Source organism: Nymphalis io, chromosome 2, assembly GCF_905147045.1.
Source record: "Nymphalis io chromosome 2, ilAglIoxx1.1, whole genome shotgun sequence".
NCBI lineage: Eukaryota > Metazoa > Arthropoda > Insecta > Lepidoptera > Nymphalidae > Nymphalis > Nymphalis io.
Window position 1 is genome coordinate 13,149,833 of NC_065889.1, and position 24,985 is coordinate 13,174,817.

Genomic DNA, 24,985 nt, shown 5'->3' on the forward strand with positions numbered 1-24,985 from the left:
TACCCAGACTGGCCTAGGCCAGTCAGGAGGACCGAATATATATATGTCATGTTTGATAGAACTTTTCATCGTGGCAGACAAGTAAATAAGCTTTCGATGGTATAAAAATTGTCACATTACAAATAAAGAAAAATGTTCATAATTACACTGGCTCACTCACCCTTGTCACCGAAATATAGCAATGTAAATTACCACAAATCCATACCAGTAAATCAAGTACAACAACCTGAACCTGATTACAGCAAAACTATTACAATTTTTGAATAGTTTTCGCAGTGACACATTGTTATTATTATAGTATTTCTAGTAATTTCCTGCCTACAATACTACCTTAGGTGAAAGCAATTTCCTTTAAATTCCTCAGAGAGATACATTACATTGTACAAGGATAGGGCGTGGTTGTTCAACTATGCAGTTAATTGGTTACTGGTTAATTTGATGAACGTGGGTTCAAACCCGGGCAAGCACCTCTGAATTTTCATGTGCTTAATTTCTGTTTATAATTCATCTCGTGATTTTCGGTGAAGGAAAACATCGTGAGGAAACCTGCATGTGTCTAATTTCATCGAAATTCTGCCACATGTGTATTCCACCAACCCGCATTGGAGCAGCGTGGTGGAATAAGCTCCAAACCTTCTCCTCAAATAGGGAGAGGAGGCCTTAGCCCAGCAGTGGGACATTTACAGGCTGTTACTATAATTTGATGTAAATTTAAAACCCCGGCGTAAAAAGACGCTTGTTAGAAGCTTAACGTGTGTATCTGTGTTTCGAATGTTCAGGTAAAATAAAAATTTACATTTTAAATTAATTTAATAATAAGACATGTAATGAAGAAGATGACATTGAATTTACATAAGGATAATGTAACTTTTTCTTAAAGGTAACAAAATTAATTACAAATTTATAATATAAAAACGACATTGCTTTCTTATTTGTAAAGTGCTATACTACTTAAATTTATATATACTTATTTTAATTAAACAATCTATGTATCTGTGAGATGTGACTGTGGCATAGCCAAAAAGATCGATTTTGATGGGTTTTTTCTAATTAAAATTAGATTTGATCGAGATGGTTCTTAGTTATCAATTATAAAGATCAGTTCAGGCGTGTGATTAGCTTATTTCCTACTTGACAAACGGTTCTTACCAACTTTTACAAGAACCCAAGATTCCCGACGCAACTATTACACGACGTATTAAAAATTTACTAAGAACTTTTAATAAAGTTAAAAGGCCAACAAACACATTTTACTTTTTAGTCGTACATTATTTGAATTTTTGTGGATTTTTTACATATTTTTATTAGTATTTTAAGATTACATTTGAATTTTACTACTACAAAGGAAATGTCCATAATTTGGATAAATTATAATTATTATGTAATATACATATTTACTATATTTTGTTCGCAAGTGGCAAAATTAATTGAAGCATTGAACTTTACAAACAAACAAACAAACAAACCATAACAATTATTCAAACAAAGTACTCTTGGAAAAGTCTCATAGTCGCACGTAGCTTGAATCAGAACTAAATGCAATTTTAGTGTTTATGGGTCGTAAAGCCTGCCTCCGTAGCGAAGGCGTGGAACTAATTTTAAATTCTTGAAAACTTACCGTTGAAGTAAGCACATATTTGCGATTGAATGTACTTCAACTGTAGACAAATTGGAATTTATCTTTTAAACAAATGTATTTTATTCTAATAAACTTTAAAAGCTGAAGCCGAGATGGCTTTGTGGTAAGAACGCGTGAATCTTAACCGATGATCGTGGGTTCAAACCCGGGCAAGCACCACTGAATTTTCATGTGCTTAATTTGTGATTATAATTCATCTCGTGCTTTACGGCGAAGGAAAACATCGTGAGGAAACCTGCATGTGTCTAATTTTACTGAAGTTCTGCCACATGTGAATTCTACCAACCCGCATTGGAGCAGCGTGGTGGAATAAGCTCCAAACCTTCTCCTCAAAAAGAGGAGAGGAGGCCTTTAGCCCAGCAGTGGGACATTCACAGGCTGTTACGGTAAACTTTAAAATAAAGCGTTTTTGAATTGCTATTGTTTTAATTCTACCAACGTTTCGGAAGGCTTCTAGCGAGAAGAATTTAAAGAAACTCGTGTAGTTGTTCTTTTAAAATGACAATATAATTAAGATTAACTACATAACAATATATTTGCAATTTTAAAAGAGTGAGTACCAACATACCAAGTAGAAAGTAACAAATGAACATTGTCAAAACATTTAAATGTTTTCAGAGGCCTGAACTGATTTCCCTTCTAATTCCTTTCACGCATGCTTTGCAACTCACTTCATACTGATGTTAAAAAAGTGACTACTAAAAAAAACATTTAAGTACTAGGTTAAAAGACTTTTGCTTACACTGAAAAGTTCATAAATATTTCATTGCTATCCTCTGATTTGAGTCCATTACTTTTGTTTTTATCTCTTGTTATAACAAATTTGTGTATACAGTTTAATCACATATTTTTTAGTTTGTGTATTTTGTGTTTATTGTTTATAGATGTTATCGTTGTTTCATTTTTTTATATCATCTATATTTTCATATTGCATTGACCCAATTCGGGATTCAAGCCCAAGCATTTGGGATTTGTAGCCTGATACGCCAGCCGCTTAACTAACGAAGTATTCAATTTACTTTTGTAGTATTAAAGATCTACTTGCAAAACTACTCGGCTAATGAAGTACACGTCTATTTCTAAATATAAAAGGAAATGTTTACAAAGTAAGCACACACAATCTTCCTAATTCGCTTAGTTTAAAAAATAAATTGATACAATTCAAATAAAAATATTTGAATCTATTATATTTGAATCTATTATATATATCATTAATAAATAATGTATAATATAGGACTTAAATTAATTTAATTGGTAAAAATCTTGACTATTTCAATTTGATAAAACTAAAAAATATATGTTACATAATTTACGCAAAAATGTTTAATGCCTGTAACAGTCATTAGCCGAAAGGAGCTTGGGTTGTTACGGACGCTCCTAAAGAATTATATCATTTTTTCATTATGAGCTAAACGTTATCAACAAAATGTTAAAGAACAGTATTTCGAAATTAATATCTTCAATTGTACTGAAAAAGTATTACGAACTACAAATATTTGTAAATAAATTAATGTTTATCGATGCGTTGTTTAACCATTCGTCCGACTATGATAAATATTTCGTTGTTCTGCATAAACATAAGAAGGTTCCTGTCCCAAAAAAACAGCAATTTTTCTTCGTATGTTTGTATTTCAATATAAACACATTAAGCAGACCATTTATGTAGTGTAGGACGCCCAGCGACAAGGCGGATCAACTTTTTTTTGTATTTGAATTTGAAAATCGGCGAAAATTGAAAAAAATTTGGAGGGGGACCGGCTTATGTGGAATTCTTATCCAGTAAAAAAAATCTCGGCTGCCGTCCTCTTCAGGGCCGTCTGAAATAGGATATGCGAGAGCCCCAGGACTACGCCTGAATAGGATCGGCCCTTGCCCGTTCATGACGGTCTCACAGAACTAAGCTACTTCCACGCCGATTCCCTCTCCCTGCGAGTATCGCCGACACGATTACTCGCAGGGAGAGGTCCTGTCCGATTTCACGGACCAGGATCTCCCTCTCCGCCCAGATATATGCTCGATCTACTAGATCTATTTGCTAGATCAACTAGACAAGTAAGTTAAATATAAAAAAACCTCAAATTATATAATTCATACAATCAAATGATTATATAGTATGTATATTTGTACATATATAAGAGAAGCAGGTAAAGCTGATAATAAATAGAGGTGACGGGAGCGACGTTGATTGAGTCGAGACATTTGTACGGCGCTACAGATTTCGCTCACGTACGAACCAGTTTATTAGTTACGTTGAAAAATTACGTGTCTTTAACGTTGACGCTAATTTTCGCGTTATTTTTATACGAATGTCAATCGAAAACGTATATGTTCACATATTTATACACTGGAATAGCTTGCAACTTCGGTCATGTTTAATATTGTATTCTGAATTTTCTATTAAGGTAAATATTTTTTAATACATTATTTATTTATTATCTAACATCGAAATTCATGGTTATAAAAAGAATTCATAATTAAAGAAAACTAATTAATATATGGTATGGAGTAAAATTAATAAAAACTAGGTTTTCCTTAACCAAATGAATACATCTTTTTTATTATTATAATAATATACGGCAACGAAATATGAATATTATACAATACGCACCGCGCACACGCAAGACAGGCAGAAGAGTGTGGTAGTAAAGAGTGAGGATGACACCATAAGAGAGCGTTACACCATTTGCTGTTTACTCCGATTCCCTTCTACCGACACTTGCCGTTTCTTTATGGTAACATCAACATTCCGAATTCAAAAACTAGTGATAGCTTAACATTAATACAATTTTGCAAAATATATGGAGTAAAAAAAGCCGAGATGGCCTAGTAGTTAGAACGAGTGAATTTTAACCGATGATTGTGGGTTCAAATCCGGACAAGCACCACTGAATTTTTATGTGCTTAATTTGTGTTTATAATTCATCTCGTGCTTTACGGTGAAGGAAAATATCGTGAGGAAACCTGCATGTTTCTAATCTCATTGAAATTCTGCCACGTGTGTAGTCTACCAACACGCATTGGCTGCTCCAATGCGTGTTGGTATTTGTGGTAGAATAAGCTGCAAACCTTCTCCACAAAAGAAAGAGTAGGCCTTAGCCCAGCAGTGGGACATTAACATACTGTTACTGTATCGAGTATATATTATTTCGAATATAACACAATTTTATTTCACTTACAGGCAACTTCATCCAAATCGTTTTAATACTATAGTTGTGAAAGCGTAACAGACAGATATACAGATAATTTTTCCACTATACTAATTGTTTAGTTCGTATCATAAACATTTATTGATGTGAGGATGTTATGACCCACTTAGATATCAATATACATGACAATCGTTTGCCTATAATTCATCTTCTAAGCATTATATAACAATATATATTGAATTACAGTGCTGAAATAGGAGCTGTCTATGCCGAAATGTGATACTTGCAAACTATATCATTATATTTACGAGGATAAAAACCATGTTTTATTTATATGATATAGGTAGACGAAAGGGCAAATTAATGGTAACGGTCATATTTTCTTGATTTGTCAAAACGCCACTTACCTTGGGAACTAAGATGTAATGTACCTTTAGTTACACTAGCTCACTAATACAACAAAACTAAGTATTGCTGTTTGGTGGTCAAATATCTGATGAATGGGACCAACCATTTATCAGATATAGATTGGGTTCTGTGCAAGCCGGTATGGCTAACGTACCCACACAGTATGTTAAGACTAGGTCATTATTAAAAAACGATTACAAACTTCAATATCAAATAATAAACTCATATTAACGTTGACTTTTTCAAACGATCCATCCATTTAGGACTTATTATTCAAACATAAAACCCTTATAATCCTTCCACGTCTATTTGTCAGTTTGTCATGCTTTAAAACCCTCATAATTTCTGTAAAGTTTTTAAGCCCGCCTATAGATAATTGTTTGAGTAAAAGAGATGATTCAATTATATCAATTTTAAATATCGTTCATTTATAGTAACAATCTGTGAATCCCCACTGCTTGGCTAAAGCCTCCTCCCCTCTCCTTTTTTCAGGAGAAGGCTTGGAGCTTATTCCACCACGATGCTCCAATGCGGGTTGGTGGAAAACACACGTGGCAGGGTATAGTGAAATTAGACACATGTAGGTTTCCTCACGATGTTTTCCTTCACTGTCAACCACGAGATTATAAAACAAATTAAGCACATGAAAATTCAGTGGTATTTGTCCGGGTTTGAACCCACGATCATCGGTTAAGATTCACGCTTTCTAACCATTAGACCATCTCGCATTCCTGTTCGTTCATTTATACTTAATGCGAATATCATTTTATTATCGAAATTGTAAGTGATTTTTGTATAAAACTGATTCATTAAGTCTAAAGTTCTATTAAAGTCTGTAAAAAATGTTTCGACATCAGCAATTATTCGTTATGGAATATAATTTATTATTTATTATGTTAATTGGTAAGTGGTACTAAATACTAATGGATGGTATTTAGTTTGGACTCTTAGTTTTCTACGAGTGATAACCGCCATCTTGGATTTAATATTGCTATTTTGCCACACATAGTTACGATACGCAAAACTACCAATACCCCATACTAATCATGATTAGTAGCTTAGGACTGACACGAATTCATACATATCCGTATAAAAATAAATAAAAGTGAATTGTCTGTTCCCGATTTCAAAATAACTGCCTATTTATCACCAAAACCAAAACAATAATTAAATTATCTTAGATTATTGCTGCTATCTAATAAATAATTTAAATATTTTATTTATTTAATTGAAATAGGCATTACGTCAGGAACTGATTTCCATGCTGGCGAAGTCCATGTTTTGCTGGTACATAAATAAATAGAATAAAATAAACTTTATTGTAAACCAAAATAGTTAAAGAAACATACAGTTATACAGACAAATGAAAAACTATTAATGTACAAAATGTGGTCTTATCGCTAAGGGAAGGAGATGTACAGACCATTTTACTTTTTTAAAATAAATAATATATATAACGTAACTCGATTTGAAGACTCGTTATCTGATTGGTTGGACAAGATGAAGATACAAAAAAAACTATTGAAACTTGATATAATAGTCCGTTTAATCGATAACGTATATAGATTGCAAATTAACTTTACGGAATTAATCGGAGTTCGATGCCACGTGATGTTTTTCTACACGACCGCTTGCTCTGCCTTCACTAACCCACATTGATCCTCCAGTTCTAATTTTCCAACGTCATTCTTTTCTGTTTTTTAGCTAAAAAAGTATAGTCACCCAACTATTCAACATCACCATGGCAACGACTGCACCCAAGCATCTATGAATCGCTTAACATTTCCGATAAACGGCGCCACAGTACTGACGCGCTGAATATATAAATATTATTTTATTATATATTTTATTGTAATAGTCAACATAACATCATAACATTAAGCAAACGTGTTACTAGTCAAGGAAAATATTGTGAGCAAATACTGATTTGACAAAATTTCATACGATAAATACTGATTTATCGTATGAAATTTTGTCACATGTACTCGTAACTGCCAAGCAGGGTGGTGGAATAAGCCGAAAAATATCCGAGCGGAAATACTCTTTCAGGCTGTACTTGTTATACAAGTTATATGTGTTATTCGGGATTTAAAGGCGATCGTACCTTTTTAGGGTTCGGTACCTCTAAAAGAAAAAAAGGAACCCTTATAAGATCACTTCTTTGTTTCTGTCTGTCCGTCAAAACCCATTTTTTCAGGAACGCGTAGATATATAAAGTTGAAATTAATACCAAATACTGAGGTCTGCGGTCCTATGGTGAAAAAATTAAGCCTCTAAGTCTACGCAATCAAAAGATAAGGTCGTTTTTGTCGCATTTCCCATACATTCGCAAAGGGAATCAAAACCTATAGGGTACTTCCTGTTGACCTAGAATCTTGAAATTTTGCAACAAGCAATATCTTTTAGTATAAGTATAGGAAGAATCTGAAAACCTTAAACTTGTTGTTTAAAGATAAAAATATGAAAATTAATTTTTACGAAAAAATTAAAGGAAATTTTTTGAAAATTGTGAATCTTATGGTATGGTAAATCTTTCAGTATTGTGTGGTGGTACGAAACTCTCAGCGCGCTAGTCCGACTCGCACTTGACTTGTGTTTTTACTTTGCCCGGCGTTTTAATAGAATGACGTGAGCCGACATTGCTAATGGTAATAACTGAATTCAACAGAACATTGTCGATATACATCCGTGCAAGCACCACTGCATTTTGATATGCTTAATTTGGGATATCATTTAATTCGTGCTCGGCAAACCTAATAATTGGACAAAATTCAAATTCGTTTGGTGAAATGTCGATAATATATTTGTAGTAAGCAGACATATTTATAATATAAAAATGTTATTTGGCTTACTAACCTAGCTAGCATTTATTTGAAATTTAATTAAATTAGAAAACATAATTATCCATATCTTTGCAAGGAGCTGCGTAAGGTGAAAATTGAGCGAACATCAGTCGTACCTGCGTAAGATGATAAAAATATTTTATTCAAAATTAAACCTAGTAATAATGTAAATATGAATTAAAATGTTTTTGTTTGCTTATAATAATTATAGACTTGTTTAACGGGCTTTATGCCCGTCTAGGTAGGTGTAGCACTATATAGGAGCTAGTATAACTACACGCACAAATGGACGTAACAACTTAGTTCCCAAGTTCAGTTGCGTATTAAGGATCTAAGGCATATTTAATAAATAATTAAATATCTTATAGCTAATGTCTAAAGGCGCTGGTGACCAATTACTATCAAGCGGCCAAATTGCAAGTCTGCTTTCCTAATTAAAAAAAACTCGCTTATGTCTCACTTTAAAAACTACATATTTAGACTTACTCACCATAAACAGGACTCTTCGTTTACTAAAAATAACTTATATTCACTATAAGCAATCATCCTAAAAAACCAACCTATTATGTTATACAAAAAAGCATCGTATGCATTTTCCATAGCTTACATTCAGGCTTCAGATACGTCCATTAAAATTCGAACAAAAAACATTCAAAACAGCTACTCATTTCGCGATTGTTACTCGCTAATGACTTCGAGCACTCAAATCGTGTTCAATTCGGTCGTCATAATGGCAGCCAAGGAACCTTGAATTGATACTATAAAGCTTGTACGACACTCAGATCGATTTAGAGTTCGGTAAACAAGTCTTGATATTTAGTATCGCTTATAACATTCGCTGTATTTATTGTAACATGTTACCTCTATAATAAGAATCATGTGTGGTACGTAATTGCAAATACTTTTGCCTATTAGCATTTACTGGTGGTTAGGCTTTGGGCAAGCTCGTCTGGGTAGGTACCACCCACTCATCATCATTCTACCGCAAAACAGCAGTACTTAGTATTGTTGTGTTCCGGTTTGAAGGGTGAGCCAGTATAATAACAGGCACATGGGACATAACATCTTAATTCCCAAGGTTAGTGTCGCATTGGCCATGTAAGCAACGGTTAACATTTTTTAAAATAGCAATGTCTATGGGCTTTGGTGACCACTTACCATCAGGTGGCCCATTTGCTCGTCTGCCTCGCCTACCTATTCTAAAAAAAAGCGTTTCTTTTTCAATCAATTAAACAACAATCATAATCGACTACTAGGCGTAGTGACTCTCCAAAAGTGTGCCAAACTCTGAGCTCTCCAATTTCCACACCCAGTCGTGTCCTGCAACCTTATCTCTCTATCACTTCTGTCTGAATCTACTGAATCTTCTAATAACATGATTCTATTCCTTTATTGATTGCTTCCAATAATTAAAAATACAAATCCAAAAATAGCGTTTTAAACAAACTGAATAAAAAACCATGCGACCCTAATTGTATTCTATAAGATCCAAATATTGCATGAAAATATAACAGTATAAAAATATAATGTAATGAAAACACTTCTTGTGTTTGATTATTTGTCGGCATAACAGTTATTGGCATTGAGGGTTAAAGTTTGTACAAAGCAGATTATCGCATGGAACGCCGGTAAGAATGTCATCAGGATTTCAGGTATTGTAATAAAACCTGTATTATTTTAAGGGACGGAATAAAAAATAATTAACTATCAAAAAGTATCAAATCCATTCAGGCGATGTATAACAAAAAGAAAAGTGATGTTTTTAACACCTCGTCTGAAACGATGTATACATACAATACTAACTCAAGTTTGGATTGAGTTTATTCAGAGATACACTGTCGTCGAAAGCAGTATCCGTGTAGATCAGGCTTAGTAACACGTAAACATGTACATAGCACTAAGATGAGTAGTTCGGGGAGTAGTTGGAGTAATCTGAAACTCAATGTGGCACAGAATTCAAAGAAAACAGATTGCATACTAAATTGTCTCACTCAGAACAACGAGACCTTAAAACGAGATAAAGGTAAGTGTATTAAATATTATGTTGATCAAAATACCGTCGTAAGTCTTAGGAATTGATAGAACAATATATATTTTTTTAAATACGTTTTAAATTTTACATTTCGAAATCGTGCCCTAGTCTAATGCAAAACATTGTGAGAAAACTGGCATTTTTGTAATGAGACACGATTGTGGCCTTAATAAAGTAATGTTGAATGAATCTTGAATGATATCAATAATATCTCACTCGTTTATAAATATTACATTGTATAGAAAATAATAATAATAATAATATCCTGGGACATTTTCACACACGGTCATCTGATCCCAAATTAAGCTCGTGCAAAGCTTGTGCTATGGCCAGACAACTGATATACTAGATATACTACTTTTCTTTTGTAAATACATACTTATATAGATAATTACACCCAGACTCAGGACAAACAGACATGTTCATGCACACAAATGTCTGTCCTGGGTGGGAATCGAACCCACAACCGTCAGCGTGAAAGGCAAGTATTTACCAACCACGCCAACCGGCTTGTCTTCAGAAAATACATTGAATATAAACCTTAACTAGCTGTCAGTGGCTTCGAATCTATACTGATATTATTTAACGGTGGAGTTTATTAGTTAGAACGCGCTAAATACAGGATATACCTATCATTGCGAGGTTTGGAGCTTATTCCACCAGGCTGGTGGAATACACGTGTGGCAGAATTTCAGTGAAATTAGATACATGCAGGTTACCTCATAATGTTTTCTTTCACTGTCAAGCAAGAGATGAATTATGAACGCAAATGAAGCACGTGAAAGTTAATGGTGCTTGGGTTTGAACCCTCAAATAAATTTCAAAATATTTAAAAATATTTTTGGTTTAGATAGCTCCTTTATTGAGAAAATTAAGACTATTTAATATTACATAATGGTCCGCGCGGACATTGTGTAGAAATAATATAAAAAATACCAACGTCTGTATCAAACTATGCCTGAACCATTAATACGATAGATGGAACTGTTATCTTATTAACGAAATACAAAAACCGCACACTTCAAAGCTTCCCTTACCCGTTTGAAATGTGTTCTTAATAGTCAAAAGACTAAAGTCCTTCTTAAACATGACCAATATATGTAAAACAATTTACATAACTATACGAAACTTTACATATTTGTGTACAAGACATATATTATTCATCCAATTAGTTATCCGTCTCTGTGTTTGTCCTATTTTTGTAAACGATAGTTTTGTGTTTATGTTTTGCACTAATATACACGTGTTATATTTATATATTTGGGACACTGTCATCAACCCTGTTTCGTTATACACTTTTTCATTAGGAGATAGATAATTATAGTGAATGATTTAATAAAGGCCGGCAACGAACTTGTAAGCCCGTTGTTGCAGATGTCCATGGGCGGTGGTAGTCACTTTCCATCAGGTGAGCCTCCTGCTCGTTTGCCCCCCTTAACATAAAAAAATACAATAAAGGCTCTAGTTCACAACGGTATACGGGTTTCCTAGTATTTTTTAAAGTCGCAGGTGTGATTAAAACACTTAGGTTTTTATTGTAGCCACTCTTAGAAGATAAATATTAACCATTAAGCAGATGGAAATTTAATAGTTTAAGCCTGTTCATTGTTTGATATATGTATTCTATTCATTAATTAAATTTGGCCATCTTGGATTTACATTTATTCATTTGTGAACTAATATGTATTGTTAATATATTGACATATTTTAACGGCCTTAATTATAGGATAAGCTTATAATTAAGGCCGTTAAAATAGACTGATTTCGCTCTTTTTCTCATTATTTATTTGACATTCGAAAGAAGAAGACGCAGTATTATTTAAATAATCACCATCTGAACAACGTTTATAAGTAACTTGCTATTGTTGTGTTCCGGTTTGAAGGGTGAGTGAGTCAGTGTAATTACAGGCACAAGGGACATAACATCTTAGTTCCCAAGGTTGGTGACGCATAGGTGATGTAAGCGATGGTTAACATTTCTTACAATGCCAATGTCTATGGGCGTTTGAGATCACTTACCATCAGGTGGCCCATATACTCATCCACCTTCTTATTCTATAAAAAAAAACTAAAAATGTTATTCATAACAAATAGTTCTTGTATTGAATCAGAATATATTCAAATACGCTAAAAAGATTAATGATATTATTTGTCATGAAATGTTTATTTAATGACATATTTTGTCGCAAATTGATTCCATGTTTAAAATCTATAATTTTCAATAAACCACGATATAAATAGGCAATTAGGCCGATCGGTGACCTATTAATTAGTAGCAACGTAAACCTTGTAATAAAATACATCAACGTTAAAACCGCGGTTTTGATTTTGTGACGTAAGTAACAAAAGCTTTATATTGTAAAACAAACTATGAACGCTACTCTATTCCTGTATTATTTGAGTTTCCAAGTATTTTTTACTTTTCAATGGTATACGTATATTGTAAATATAAAAATATCACACAAATAAGAAGCACAGACTAGTCAAAAATTACCACTTTAAATTCGGATTAAAATTGACACTTGAAATCGTCAATAGATCTTAATATTGATCTTAAGATTGATCCGAGTTCCATCCCCGCCATCTGAAGAAGATTATTTCTTTAATAAATGATTACAATCAATAAATTGTCTATTTAAAAAAAAACAAAACCGACTCCAAATTAAATTCGACACTAAAAATAAAATTTCAAAATTTCAAATCAGTTCATAAGTGACGAAGTTGAGAAATAAGGAACACCATGAAAAAAATTAAATACAACCGAATTGTGACCTTTTTCGAAATTTTTTTTTTTTTTTATATCGCCGGGAGGGCAAATGACTCTACTCCACCTGATGGTAAGTGGTAGTAGAGTCCAAACGCGACGACGGCCAGTACAGAGGGGAAAAACGTTCTGCACTAGCCGCCTTCGCCCTGCCGGCCCGCACGCCTCTTCACGCCTCGTTTGAAGGAACCCGGGTTGTAAGAGGAGGGGAATACGTGAGCTGGTAAGGAATTCCATTTTTTGGAAGTGCGACAAAGAAAGGAGTTGCCAAATTTCTTTGTTCGCGATGGAATTGATGTCACAGTTAGGCGGTGACATCGAGAACCAGCTCGCGTGGACTTAAGAAGGAAGGGGGAAGCAGGAATTAGAGAGAATAATTCCTCAGAGCACTCGCCGTGATACAGTCGATAGAAAGCGCTCAGTGCTGCTATCTCACGACGCAATTGTAAAGGTTCAAGGGTGTTTGTGACCTTTACGTCGCCAATAATGCGTACGGCACGTCGCTGCAACCGGTCCAAGGCCTCAAGTAGGTACTTAGCGGAGCCATCCCAAAGGTGCGAGCAATATTCCACGCAAGACCGTACCTGTGTTTTGTACAGCAGGCACGGTTGTTGTGGCGTGAAAAAGCGCCGCACCTTGTTCAGAACTCCGAGTTTCCGTGAAGCTGTTTTTATAACAGCCTCGATGTAATCCCTTGGACTAAGGTCGCAGCGAACGTCAATCCCCAGCATGGCGATTTTGCTTTGCATCACCAGCGGAGTACCACAGAGGGAGGGAAGAGGGGAAAATGTTGACTTTTTCGCCGTGAGAGCGCATACCTGTGTTTTCTTGGCATTAAACTCGACAAGATTATCAGAGCCCCATTTGGCGATGAGATCTAACGTCCTATCGAGTTCAATGACAAGATTCTCCCGCCTCTCCTCGAAATTTTTCGAAGTCGATCAAAAGCAGTATTCAAGCAATTATATAACTACATATATTTGCGTTCCGATCACTTCTACAGTGGTAAATAACTCTCAAGCTTGTAAAATGAATATAAGTGGAACGCAGAACCGTAATACGTACGTACGAAGTGTAGGCATCTGGTACAAATGTCTTACCTTACCATAATTGAGTTTGTCAATGACAGCATTGATTTTACTACTACTACCCACTGGAAATTTTCTAACTTTATAATATATAATTGACGAGCCGGTTGGCGTGGTTGGTGGATGCTTGCCTTTCGCGCCGAAGGTTGTGAGTTCGATTCCCACCCAAGACAGATATTTGTGTGCATGAACATGTCTGTTTGTCCCGAGTCTGGGTGTAATTATCTATATAAGTATGCATTTACAAAAGAAAAATAATATATGTAGTATATCAGTTGTCTGGTTTCCATAGTACAAGATCTGTACAAGCAAAATTTGGGATCAAATGGCCGTGTGTGAAAAATGTCCCGGGATGTTATTATTATTATATAATTCAACATAAAATACCAAACAAACTTCAAATAACCCCACAGCTGATGTAAAAAAAAGTTTGACAAAATTAGAACAATATTCAAGCACATATACATCAGCAATAAATGAATACATTTTAATCGAATGCTCGTAGTCGCATTAAACAAACAGTTCATTTTAGTTCGCATTTAATTAATTATTATAATTATGTTTAATTTTAAATGAGCTTTCGTTACTAAATTAAACAGCATCAAAATTTTGTTCTTTGTTTTTTGTAACTTGAAATTTTTAAATTGGTCTTTCATTTTTGTGCTATAACGTGTAGCCTTTTTGCTGTAGTTATCTGCTGTAATTGAGGTACCACTTCTTTTTTTATTTTATCAGCTGTTTGCTATCATGTTTCTGTGTGTACTTTGTTGGTGATCTAATAAATAATAATAATAATAAACATCAACAATAACTGTTCAAAAGTTAAATAACTACTTTTTAATTTATTCCACTAATGATTACATGTCGTAACATTTTAGCAAAATCCGTAACAGCCTATGAATGTCCCACTGATAGGCTAAAGGCCTCTTCTCCTCTTTTTGAGGAGAAGGTTTGGAGCTTATTCCACTACTCTGCTCCAATGCGGGTTGGTGGAATACACACGTGGCAGAATTTCAGTGAAATTAGACACATGCACGTTTCCTCACGATGTTTTCCTTCATCGTAAAGCACGAGATGAATTATAATCACAAATTAAGCACATGAAAATTCAGTGGTGCTTGCCCGGGTTTGAACTCACGATCATCGGTTAACATTCACGCGTTCTTACCACTGAGACATATCGGCTCAAAAATTAGCAAAATCATTTCAAATTAAAAGCTTAGACGTTTACGAATCTCGTTAATCATAATCTTATAAGTATTGGTAAAGGGATATCGAACCTTGTAAACGCACTATTTCGACACATTATTACTTACTGGTAGGGGTTTGGGCAAGCTCGTCTGGATAGGTACCACCTATTCACCAGATATTCTACTGCAAAACAGTAGTATTTGGTATTGTTGTGTTTCGGTTAGAAGGGTGAGTGAGCCAGTGTAATTACAGGCACAAGGGACATAACATCTTAGTTTCCAAGGTTCGTGGCGTATTGGCGAAGTAAGCGATAATTAACATTTCTTACAATGACAATGTCTATGGGCATTGGTGATCACTTACCATCAGGTGGCCCATATGCTCGTCCGCCTACTTATACTATAAAAAAATAAAAATAAAATTATACGCTGCTTCGTTGATCTACTTCAAGCCCCGGGTCGGGCTGATAAAAAGATATTGGGTTTTTTGTCGATAAAAATTCTCAGTCGCATCTCGGAGTCTGGAAGTTGGAAATGTGTTCACACATTGCATACGCTGCTATAGAAATAAAAGCACTCGTTAATTGTTCAACCACAAGAATCAAATTAAAAATATCTAAAATATCTTCTATCACACATCTTTCTAGGCAAATCACTAGATGGAATGTTATCTATAATTATTTACAGCACTTTCAACTACTTAACTATCATTGTAAGTTTTAATTCAACGTAATTAAAAAAAAACAATTCGTTTAAAAACAGCATAATAAATTGATTTTAATAAATTTCTGAAGTGGTGTTTTTTTGTCCTTACGGTTTTCAAGGGTGAGCCGATGCGTATATAGTTTGTTCTTGTTTTCATGTAGCCATCCACTTAGAACCAGATTAAATGTTTTAGTATACACAATACCTTATATTCACCGATATAATGCAAAGTAGGCAAAAGTACATAATACATATTATTTAAAATAATGCGTATTTAAATATATATGTGTGTACAACTGTCTATGTACGTCGAATATGTAACACACATATTGCTAACGAATATAAGTATACAACATAGTGAGTGCTAATGATAGCTAGCTAGTTAGTGGTATGTACCAATTACAAATCATTCTAAATTCCAAATATACTGCGACTGATTAACTTTGAGCTTTGAAAAATAAAAATCGTTTGTTCTGAATGCGTCCCTACACCACGTCTTTTGTGTAAGAGTAATGAACTAATCATTTAAAGGCGAAAGATCACTAGGTTAGGCAGTCTTAAATTTTCATTTAATTTCCGCATCAAATTTCGCCTGTAAGTTTGTTTAAACGGTTCTGCTTGTTGTTTTTAGTGGTTTCTTAACCCGGCGGTTATCTGTGGTTATGTTCGGGGTCACGCAGCATGTGACCAAACTAATTCCACTTCAAACGTTGATTATCTATTATATATTCATATTAATAATGAACCTAGTCAATTGTTATAATAATCATTTAAAATCAAAAGCAACAAGCTCAAAATGATAAACAACAATAAAAAAAATGTATTAAAGAAAAATGTAAATGATATATTTAAAAAAATGTAAAAACATCACTGATATTTAATACTGATGAAATACAGAATAATAAAATATATAAATTGTATATCAAAACTATTCGAGCGCTCTATACATATCACTGTCAAAGTTCAGCGCGATAAGCTCGCTTACAAGTGCAGACTGACAAACTGCAAAGTTAGCAACTACCTATTTGCAAATATATAATACGCCATAAACTAAATAGTAGGCACCGTTCGTACGTAATTGCTAGTATTAATAGGACTTTATATTTTACAGCATTATAATATGTATAATAATTAAAATATTTTACTACATAGCTATTATATGACTCGGCCTTTTTATAGTTTTACTCAACCGATTGATATATAACGTTTTGGAAGCGAAATGGGTCCACCGACTCATCGATATCATTGTCAAATGTTATATATTAACTGTTAATGTCAAATATTATTATTAATTGTTGGCAGTTTATTGCCAATAAGATGAAGTATAATATTTTAATTTAAATCTCAATGAAAGAAAACTGTGTAGTATCTCGCGCGAGTTTGAAAGTTTCAATTCCCAACAAGCAATACATGATTACATATATATATATATATATGTTTATAATACCTACATGACATACATCACGTAGTGTGGTGTATATATATATATCGGTTGTCAGATGTCAAGAGTGAAAAAGGTAAGACGGCTTATTTTATTATGCAGCCGACTGATGGAAATATAAAAAATAAAGAAATATGTCAGTAGTGCGTGTGATCATTTTGTCGAGCGACCCCCTTGGTCTCTTGGTCTCTTGCTCTCAGGACAGCGCCAGCGCCGGACGTGCGCACTGACTGATTTAATAACAATCAACATATTGAACGACAATGGCGGCCATTAAAATGGCAATCCATTTGAATCCGTGACATATATATACCTCTTCACTGGATAGTTACGAGGTTGTTAATTAAAAGACGATAATTTACTTAATAGTAAATAGATATTCCCTTACCTAACACGTCATAACATAAAGAGAAAGATGTAACAAATTACACTAATTTAAAGATAAAAAAGATCGTCAGAAAAGGGCAAACGAACATAAGTAATAGGTTCCGAAATTGGACGTCACTCTCTGGTATTTTTCTTCGAAGCCGCAAAGGGTCTAAATAGATGTGATTATGGGATATACTTGTATTATCCCATGACGAAATAAATAACTTACATCAGCAGTATATTTCGCTAGATTGCTCGGAATTGTATTTGTTTCGCTTATGACTTGGATTTACTCTTAGGGAGAGTGGTGGACATTTATTATTTCTTCAAGATTATTACACGTCAGCACATTTATCTTCATGTATTGGATTGTTCTAGATACATCTTTGTTAAAAATAATTTCACTTAAATAGTAAAAATCATAATATAAATAATATTAAAAATTTTGTGTACAATTTGCAATGCAAAAAATATTCCTACTCGAATAATTTTTTGGCGTTGAATTCTGACGCAGTATAGACTGGAGAGGAAAAAATTTGAATCAATTTGTAACGTCGACAGTCCTGCCATTTTCACGTGCAAACCTGAATATTTAAGCAAGCGCCCATACGAATAACGCAAATTGTAATTTGCATAAGCATTCTGTGCCACATTGTGTTGGCGTTCACAGAATTATTCCGCCATTTGCGGTGCTCGCACCTGCACATCGTTTTATCTTTATTGTTTTTGTTTAAATTTGTCAAATCGAGCGGCACAAAGTATTCGCACCTTCACGTAACAACCATACGAACAGTTATCGATCTGAAAGCACGTCACTTACTCGAATAACTTTCGCCATCATCAACACAACCCTATCTCGTTATATTCCTTTGCATATAAATATTTGAATTGCCACGTTTATTATTTTAAAATCCGGTAATTCTTCAAATTTGTTATATTCCTTTGCATATGAATTTTGAATTGGCACTTCAATTACTTTAAAATCCTTCTTTCTTCAAATACCGATAAGCTAAATTCAGCTTCATTTGTTTAAACATAATTAAATTTTGTTAAAAAAAAATCTTCAATATCACCATTTTTAACACCATTGTCATCACATATAGTTCCGTCGTTTAGTCTAGCTGAGTCATACATAAAACTATACGAATAATAATAAATTATTAAAATGGATCAGCTAACTAAATTTCTCGTGTATAATAAAACGCCAATATCGAAAAATACTATGAATTATGAAGCAATGAAAACCGAGAAAAATGATAAGAAACAGAAGAAAGGCGAACTCGATAAGAGGATGCTACTTCTATCACCAGATTTAGGAATGACTGAAGGTAAATATTTGTTTTATTTTAATAATTTAAATTATTGCAATTAATTAAATAAAACCCAATATCATTTTTGTTATGGATGAAACTGATAAATGTATAACGTTATGTAATGTTGCTTCAATCTATATGTGTAACGTTCATATAATATTAACTGATATTGAATAAAAATAAAATACGCAGAAATCTATATTCAAACTAATATTACGTAAGATGCTTATTGTGTCTAATAAATCAACACTCACCGCAACACGATCATAAAATCCGAAAAAGTGACAGACGAAATTGACTATAATAATTATAACATTTAAAGGTTACACGTATCAAAATAGCGTATCACCAATCGGTTTTCATTATTTAATTATTAATACACGAAGTGAGTTATTACAGAATAACACCGCTGTTAAGTATAATCAACAATTTCAATCATATTTCAACAGATAGCTCAAAGTGAAGGTTACACTTGCACATGCAAGAAATGTTGGTTATAAACGTTCCTAACACCACGATTACATGTTCCTTATCACGTCGATTAATTTGATAGAAGCGTAAAATCGGTCTTTCATTTATGGCGCAAGATACAACCTCATGAATATATTAAATATATTCTAGAAGATAACGAAAATTTATTTTATCAAGAACTACAAAATAGAATCGATATTATTTTCACGTCGTGTAACTTAAATCTCAGTATGTATTTTCTAATTTATTAAAACGAATGCCATTATATATAGACATATAGTTCTTCTTTAATCGACTGGACCAATTTTGGTGAATATAATATTTGAGTTCCAACCATCTATGTAATTTGGTTAACGGTCTAAAAATCTATTTGACCCATATGAAGTCGAGACGAAAAGCTAGTTTTATATATTAAAACAATTATATTATATATTAAAATTGGTATCTGATTTAACGTAAATAATATGAGTAAAATAGAAAATGTAAAACTCCTTCGTTGAAATATGTAATTAAATATTTGACATTTAATATTTCAACTTAAATCAAAGGCGCTCGGAGAGTGTACTTGAATATTTTGATTTATAAGTTTTTGAGAAAGATGTCAAATATTTTATCATAATAGCAATTATTAAAACTCATTTATCTGTTAGCTCAGCACTTTTAGTACTTTTTTAACTTTTAATGCTACACAATATGATTGTTTTTATTACACACAAGTCTTTGTAATATAATATAAACTAATAACCAACTTTTATCTCCCTAGTCACTACGTTTTTCATTCTGTCCCATTTAATTTAAACGATACAGTTATATTATCAATCGCCATAACACAAACAGATATATGTATCTTGAAGATGGCTATAATTTCTTAATTAAGTAGTCAAAACCAAACAATATTTACAAGCCAATCCGTAAAACAACTCTCCGGCGTATTATTATAAAATATTTTCGAACACCTTTTACCTGTGATCAAAGCAACAGCCAACACTGAAGAAATTAATTAAACTAGAGGCGCCATTTCGCTTACCAATTAATGGTATATTTTACTTTCCTTATATTTTTGTTCAATTCATCTTCATAGTACAACGGAGTAAACTCAGCTATAGTAGCAGCTATTTTTCACATATTTTTTATAGTATAGGTAGGCGAACGAGCATATGGGCCACCTGATGGTAAGTCATCAACGCCCATAGTCATTGACATTGTAAGAAATGTTAACCATCGCTACATCGCCAATGCGCCACCGACCTTGGGAATATTACGTCCCATGTGCTTGTCTGGCTCACTCACCCTTTAAACCTGAACATAACAATACCACATAAATACTTCTGTTTTGCGGTAGAATATCTGATGAGTTGGTGCTATCTACCCAGAGGAACTTGCACAAAGCCCTACCTCCAGTTTCAGTATAAATATATACTATTTGCATATAAATTTCCTCCATGATAATCAACAATTCTATGTCAATTATCAGGTGCAAGATACCATGTGTCCTTTTTTGTTCCCCTAACAACGTGTGTGCTAAATGTTATAATGACAGGTTGAGTAGTTAATACGTGAAAGTGATGCAAACAAACAAACTCACTTTTGTAATATTAGTTAGGAAATATAAATAATTCGTCACTAGTTAAAGAGAATATACCGTGTATCATTTTTATAGCTAAACTATTGAATTCACACGCCATAAACACCGAAGGCAATAAACGCTTGGAACATCATAAACAATTGTACGAGACATTTTGCTTTGTATTGACGAGAAAATATATATGCTCGTTTATTATGTGACAAATATATAACCGTCTAATCTTTTTTATTTTAAAAACGTTGGCGAAACCTTAGTATCCGGGATCTTGTTGGGAAGAATCGGGTTATAAGGCATTCTTAAACACTAAAATCCCTGCGATGGCTCTTTACAGCACGGAATGAGTGAGTTTGTTTGGTTTGTGGCTACTGTGTTCTATGCTGTGATCCACCTTGCTTGGTGGATCATACTTAAAGGAAACTGCCTAGTCTATATTGACATAATATAATATGATTATGTTAGCTTCATCAAATAGCTTCCTGTTTGCTTTTGGTCACGGTAGTTATTCTCAATGACAAACGCAGATGAATTCTTTATTCCCCACCTCTTTTTGTTCCAATTATACATATTGTATTCAATTGAATAAATCAGGTTTTTTGGTGGGAAGGCTTTTTGGAAGCCCTTCTGAGAAGGTACCACCTACTCATCAGATATTATACCGCTAAAAAGCAATACTTAGTGATTATTGTGTTCCGGTTTGAAGGTTAAGTGAGCCATTGTAACTGTAGACATGGAGGGATGCATTAGTGGCTCATTGGCGATGTAAGGATTGGTTAATATTTCTTACATCGCCAATCTTTAAGTGAACGCCACAGCCCATAGAAGGCTATGGCGACCACTTAACATCATCTGGCTTTCCGTAAAATAAATAAATAAAACTTGATTATTGTATATATCCAGTAGAATAAGCGGTACACTTTTTTTTTTATAGAATAGGAAGGTGGACGAGCTTATGGGCCACCTGATGGTAAGCGGTCACCATAGACATTGGCATTGTAAGAAATGTCAACCATCGCTTATAGCCAATGCGCCACCAACCTTGGGAACTAAGATTTTATGTCCCTTGTGCCTGTAATTACACTGGCTCACTCACCCTTCAAACCGGAATACAACAATATCAAGTATTGCTGTTTTGCGGTAGAATATCTGATGAGTGGGTGGTACCTACCCAGACGACCTTGCACAAAGCCCTACCACTAGTAAAACATACGAAATAACAACAACAAGGCATATCTGCTTATGAAAATTTATGTTCCATATTACAAATAAAAAAGGTTGATTTGGTAGAAAAGATAGGAATTTCAAAACTAAATATTTTTTTTCATTCAGTTCATAATGTGACGTATAAAGAGAGCGCTCTTTGCATATTCAAGGACATATGATGTAAATATAAGTATTTAACTATTTAAATCGATTGTGTGTTAAATTTTAAATACAAAAATAGAACCTATAAATTCCTAAATAAATACCGTCTCTGATATTCTAAGAAGACAATAATAATTAATATTATTAAAAGAACTTTTTAATCGATGTCTTCCATTTACATGGAACTTCAATCATGTTAGACGTTTGTGCTTCTCCATCCTAAGCCGAAACAAATCTGCTATTACGGGTCGGCTTGGCATAACTCCAGCATCAGAGACAGAGGTTCACAATATATATGAAACATGAATATATGTTTTTATAATATTAATGACACAATTATATATCAAAAATTTGCATGTGATTAATGTGTATTTCTGGCACTAGTAGAGGTTATTCAAATATTCATATTCAGAATAGTTTTGACGTTCAGATAATACATAACCAATATTTAATTAGGACAAAATTACTCCATAATTTTCAATCCATTCATAAACTCATCTCCTAACCTAATGTTCTGTCACTCCATACCCATATAATACCTAATATTTTACTGTTAATGTATCCACAAATATATTTCGGATATATATTACAACAATCTGATTCGATCCTATACCGTATAATACATATTGAATATTGGTAATTTTCTATCATAATCCGATGATTGAACCAATATCACATCGAGTGGAGCTATAAGCTACCACTTTGAGGGATTTACTATTATTACATAGTCGCGAGGCGCTTAACGATCCAATTATTTCTAAAACGCGTCGTCTGAAAGATGAAAGACTGAAAATAAGCCAGAATCAATGTTTTTCTAATTGATAAAACACAAAGATTTCCTTTCTCATATAAAGTATTAAGCGTATTGAAATAATTTGATTTGGATAATTCTTGATTATATTTATACAGAATGTTTTTCATCTAAATGATGTGTGTATTTTAGGACCACAATAATAGAAAAGCGATAAAGCGATAAAACATGTCATATTGAATAGCTTATTTATAAAGCCTGTTATACTTGTAAAGAATTGTAATGCTACTACGACTTACTTATAATATAACCTTCCACATTAATTTTTTTACCAAATCAAAATAGTGCTTTTCTCCTAACCAATTATATCAAGGCATTCTCAAAAACGATTAGCAAATTGCGCAGAACGTATAATATGCGATAAGTGTGCAAACGCAAGTTTACTTTCTATTGCTCTATTAACTTAATCCGATGGGACGGCAAATCCAACACGACTGCAAAGGGTTCAGACGCAATACCAAGGGCTTTACGTCTTTTCGGAAGCGCTTAAGTATTGTAGCATGCAACTTACATATTAATTCAGGACTACAGAGAATTTCTCACCAGAAAAACCCGATAATTTTCATCACTCGACATCTACTTCTAATGTATTCAGTAAGCCAATGAGGCATTCATAAAATTTTAATTCAAGTAACCATTGCGCAAGAACTTTTAAATTTTCTTCTTTGGTTTGTAATGATCATTTATAAAAGAAGAACGGGTATGGAACTCTTGTTATAATGAGATTCTATACCATATCATATAGTCTATAATTAACAACAACTGTGCCTGTTATACAAAACACAGGTACGGTCTTGCGTTGAATATTGCTCGCACCTTTGGGATGGCTCCGCTAAGTACCTAATGGAGGCCTTGGACCGGTTGCAGCGACGTGCAGTACGCATTATTGGCGACGTAAAGGTCACAAACACCCTTGAACCTTTACAATTGCGTCGCGAGATAGCAGCACTGAGCGCTTTCTATCGTCTGTATCACGGCGAGTGCTCTGAGGAATTATTCTCTCTAATTCCTGCTTCCCCCTTCCTTCTTAAGTCCACGCGAGCTGGTTCTCGATGTCACCGCCTAACTGTGACATCAATTCCATCGCGCACAAAGAAATTTGGCAACTCCTTTCTTTGTCGCACTACCAAAGAATGGAATTCCTTACCAGCTCACGTGTTCCCCTCCTCTTACAACCCGGGTTCCTTCAAACGAGGCGTGAAGAGGCATCTTGCGGGCCGGCAAGGTGGAGACGGCTAGTACAGAACATTCTTCCCGACTGTACTGGCCGTCGTCGCGTTTGGACTCTACTACCACTTACCATCAGGTGGAGTAGAGTCATTTGCCATCCCGGGGCATATAAAAAAAAAAAGTCTGACATAAACATACTCTAACTTGCTTGCCTTAAGTATGTCTCTGCATTAAGTAATTACTTAAAGTTTTTTAAAATTTTCTCTTGATTTTATAATGCTTTACCAATTTTATGTATGTTTTGCCTTTGATAAATGTTAGTGTTTCTATAATTGTTATCAGTTGAGATGTATATGTATTTATTATTGTATATTATTATGCTATAAGTGTGATATCATTGTATGTTTTCCCAAAAATAAATAAATCATCTTTCGAGGAAGTCTTTGCGTGACTTAAAAATAAGCATATTGTATTTGAAGGGGCCAAGCATCAGACCCATATAATATACTTGAGTCCCAATTGGTATTGACGTCATAGTATAACCTGATATTGGTATTTATCACCTGACATCATCCTTTTTAATACGCAAGTTGCTCTAGTATACGAAACGACAGAGACTGACCATTTGAATAGAGAAGTACGAAAGTA

The 24,985-nt window shown here is 33.8% G+C and overlaps 1 protein-coding gene across 2 annotated transcripts in view; it reads left to right on the top strand.

Annotated features, from left to right (window-relative positions):
• The first annotated feature begins 4,005 nt into the window (after positions 1 to 4,005).
• Positions 4,006 to 24,985, top strand: part of LOC126776716 (inactive ubiquitin carboxyl-terminal hydrolase MINDY-4B) — a 43,124-nt gene continuing 22,144 nt past the window's right edge. The window contains exon 1 of one of the 2 annotated variants that reach the window (XM_050499417.1): positions 4,006 to 4,041. Coding sequence is in view for 1 of the 2 variants with exons in the window: in XM_050499388.1 (XP_050355345.1) it covers positions 18,917 to 18,953 (37 nt within the window). In the remaining variant the exon portion in view is untranslated. Of the gene's footprint in view, positions 4,042 to 18,897; positions 18,954 to 24,985 lie in introns of those variants that run through there. The other variant, XM_050499388.1, reaches the window with a different exon arrangement.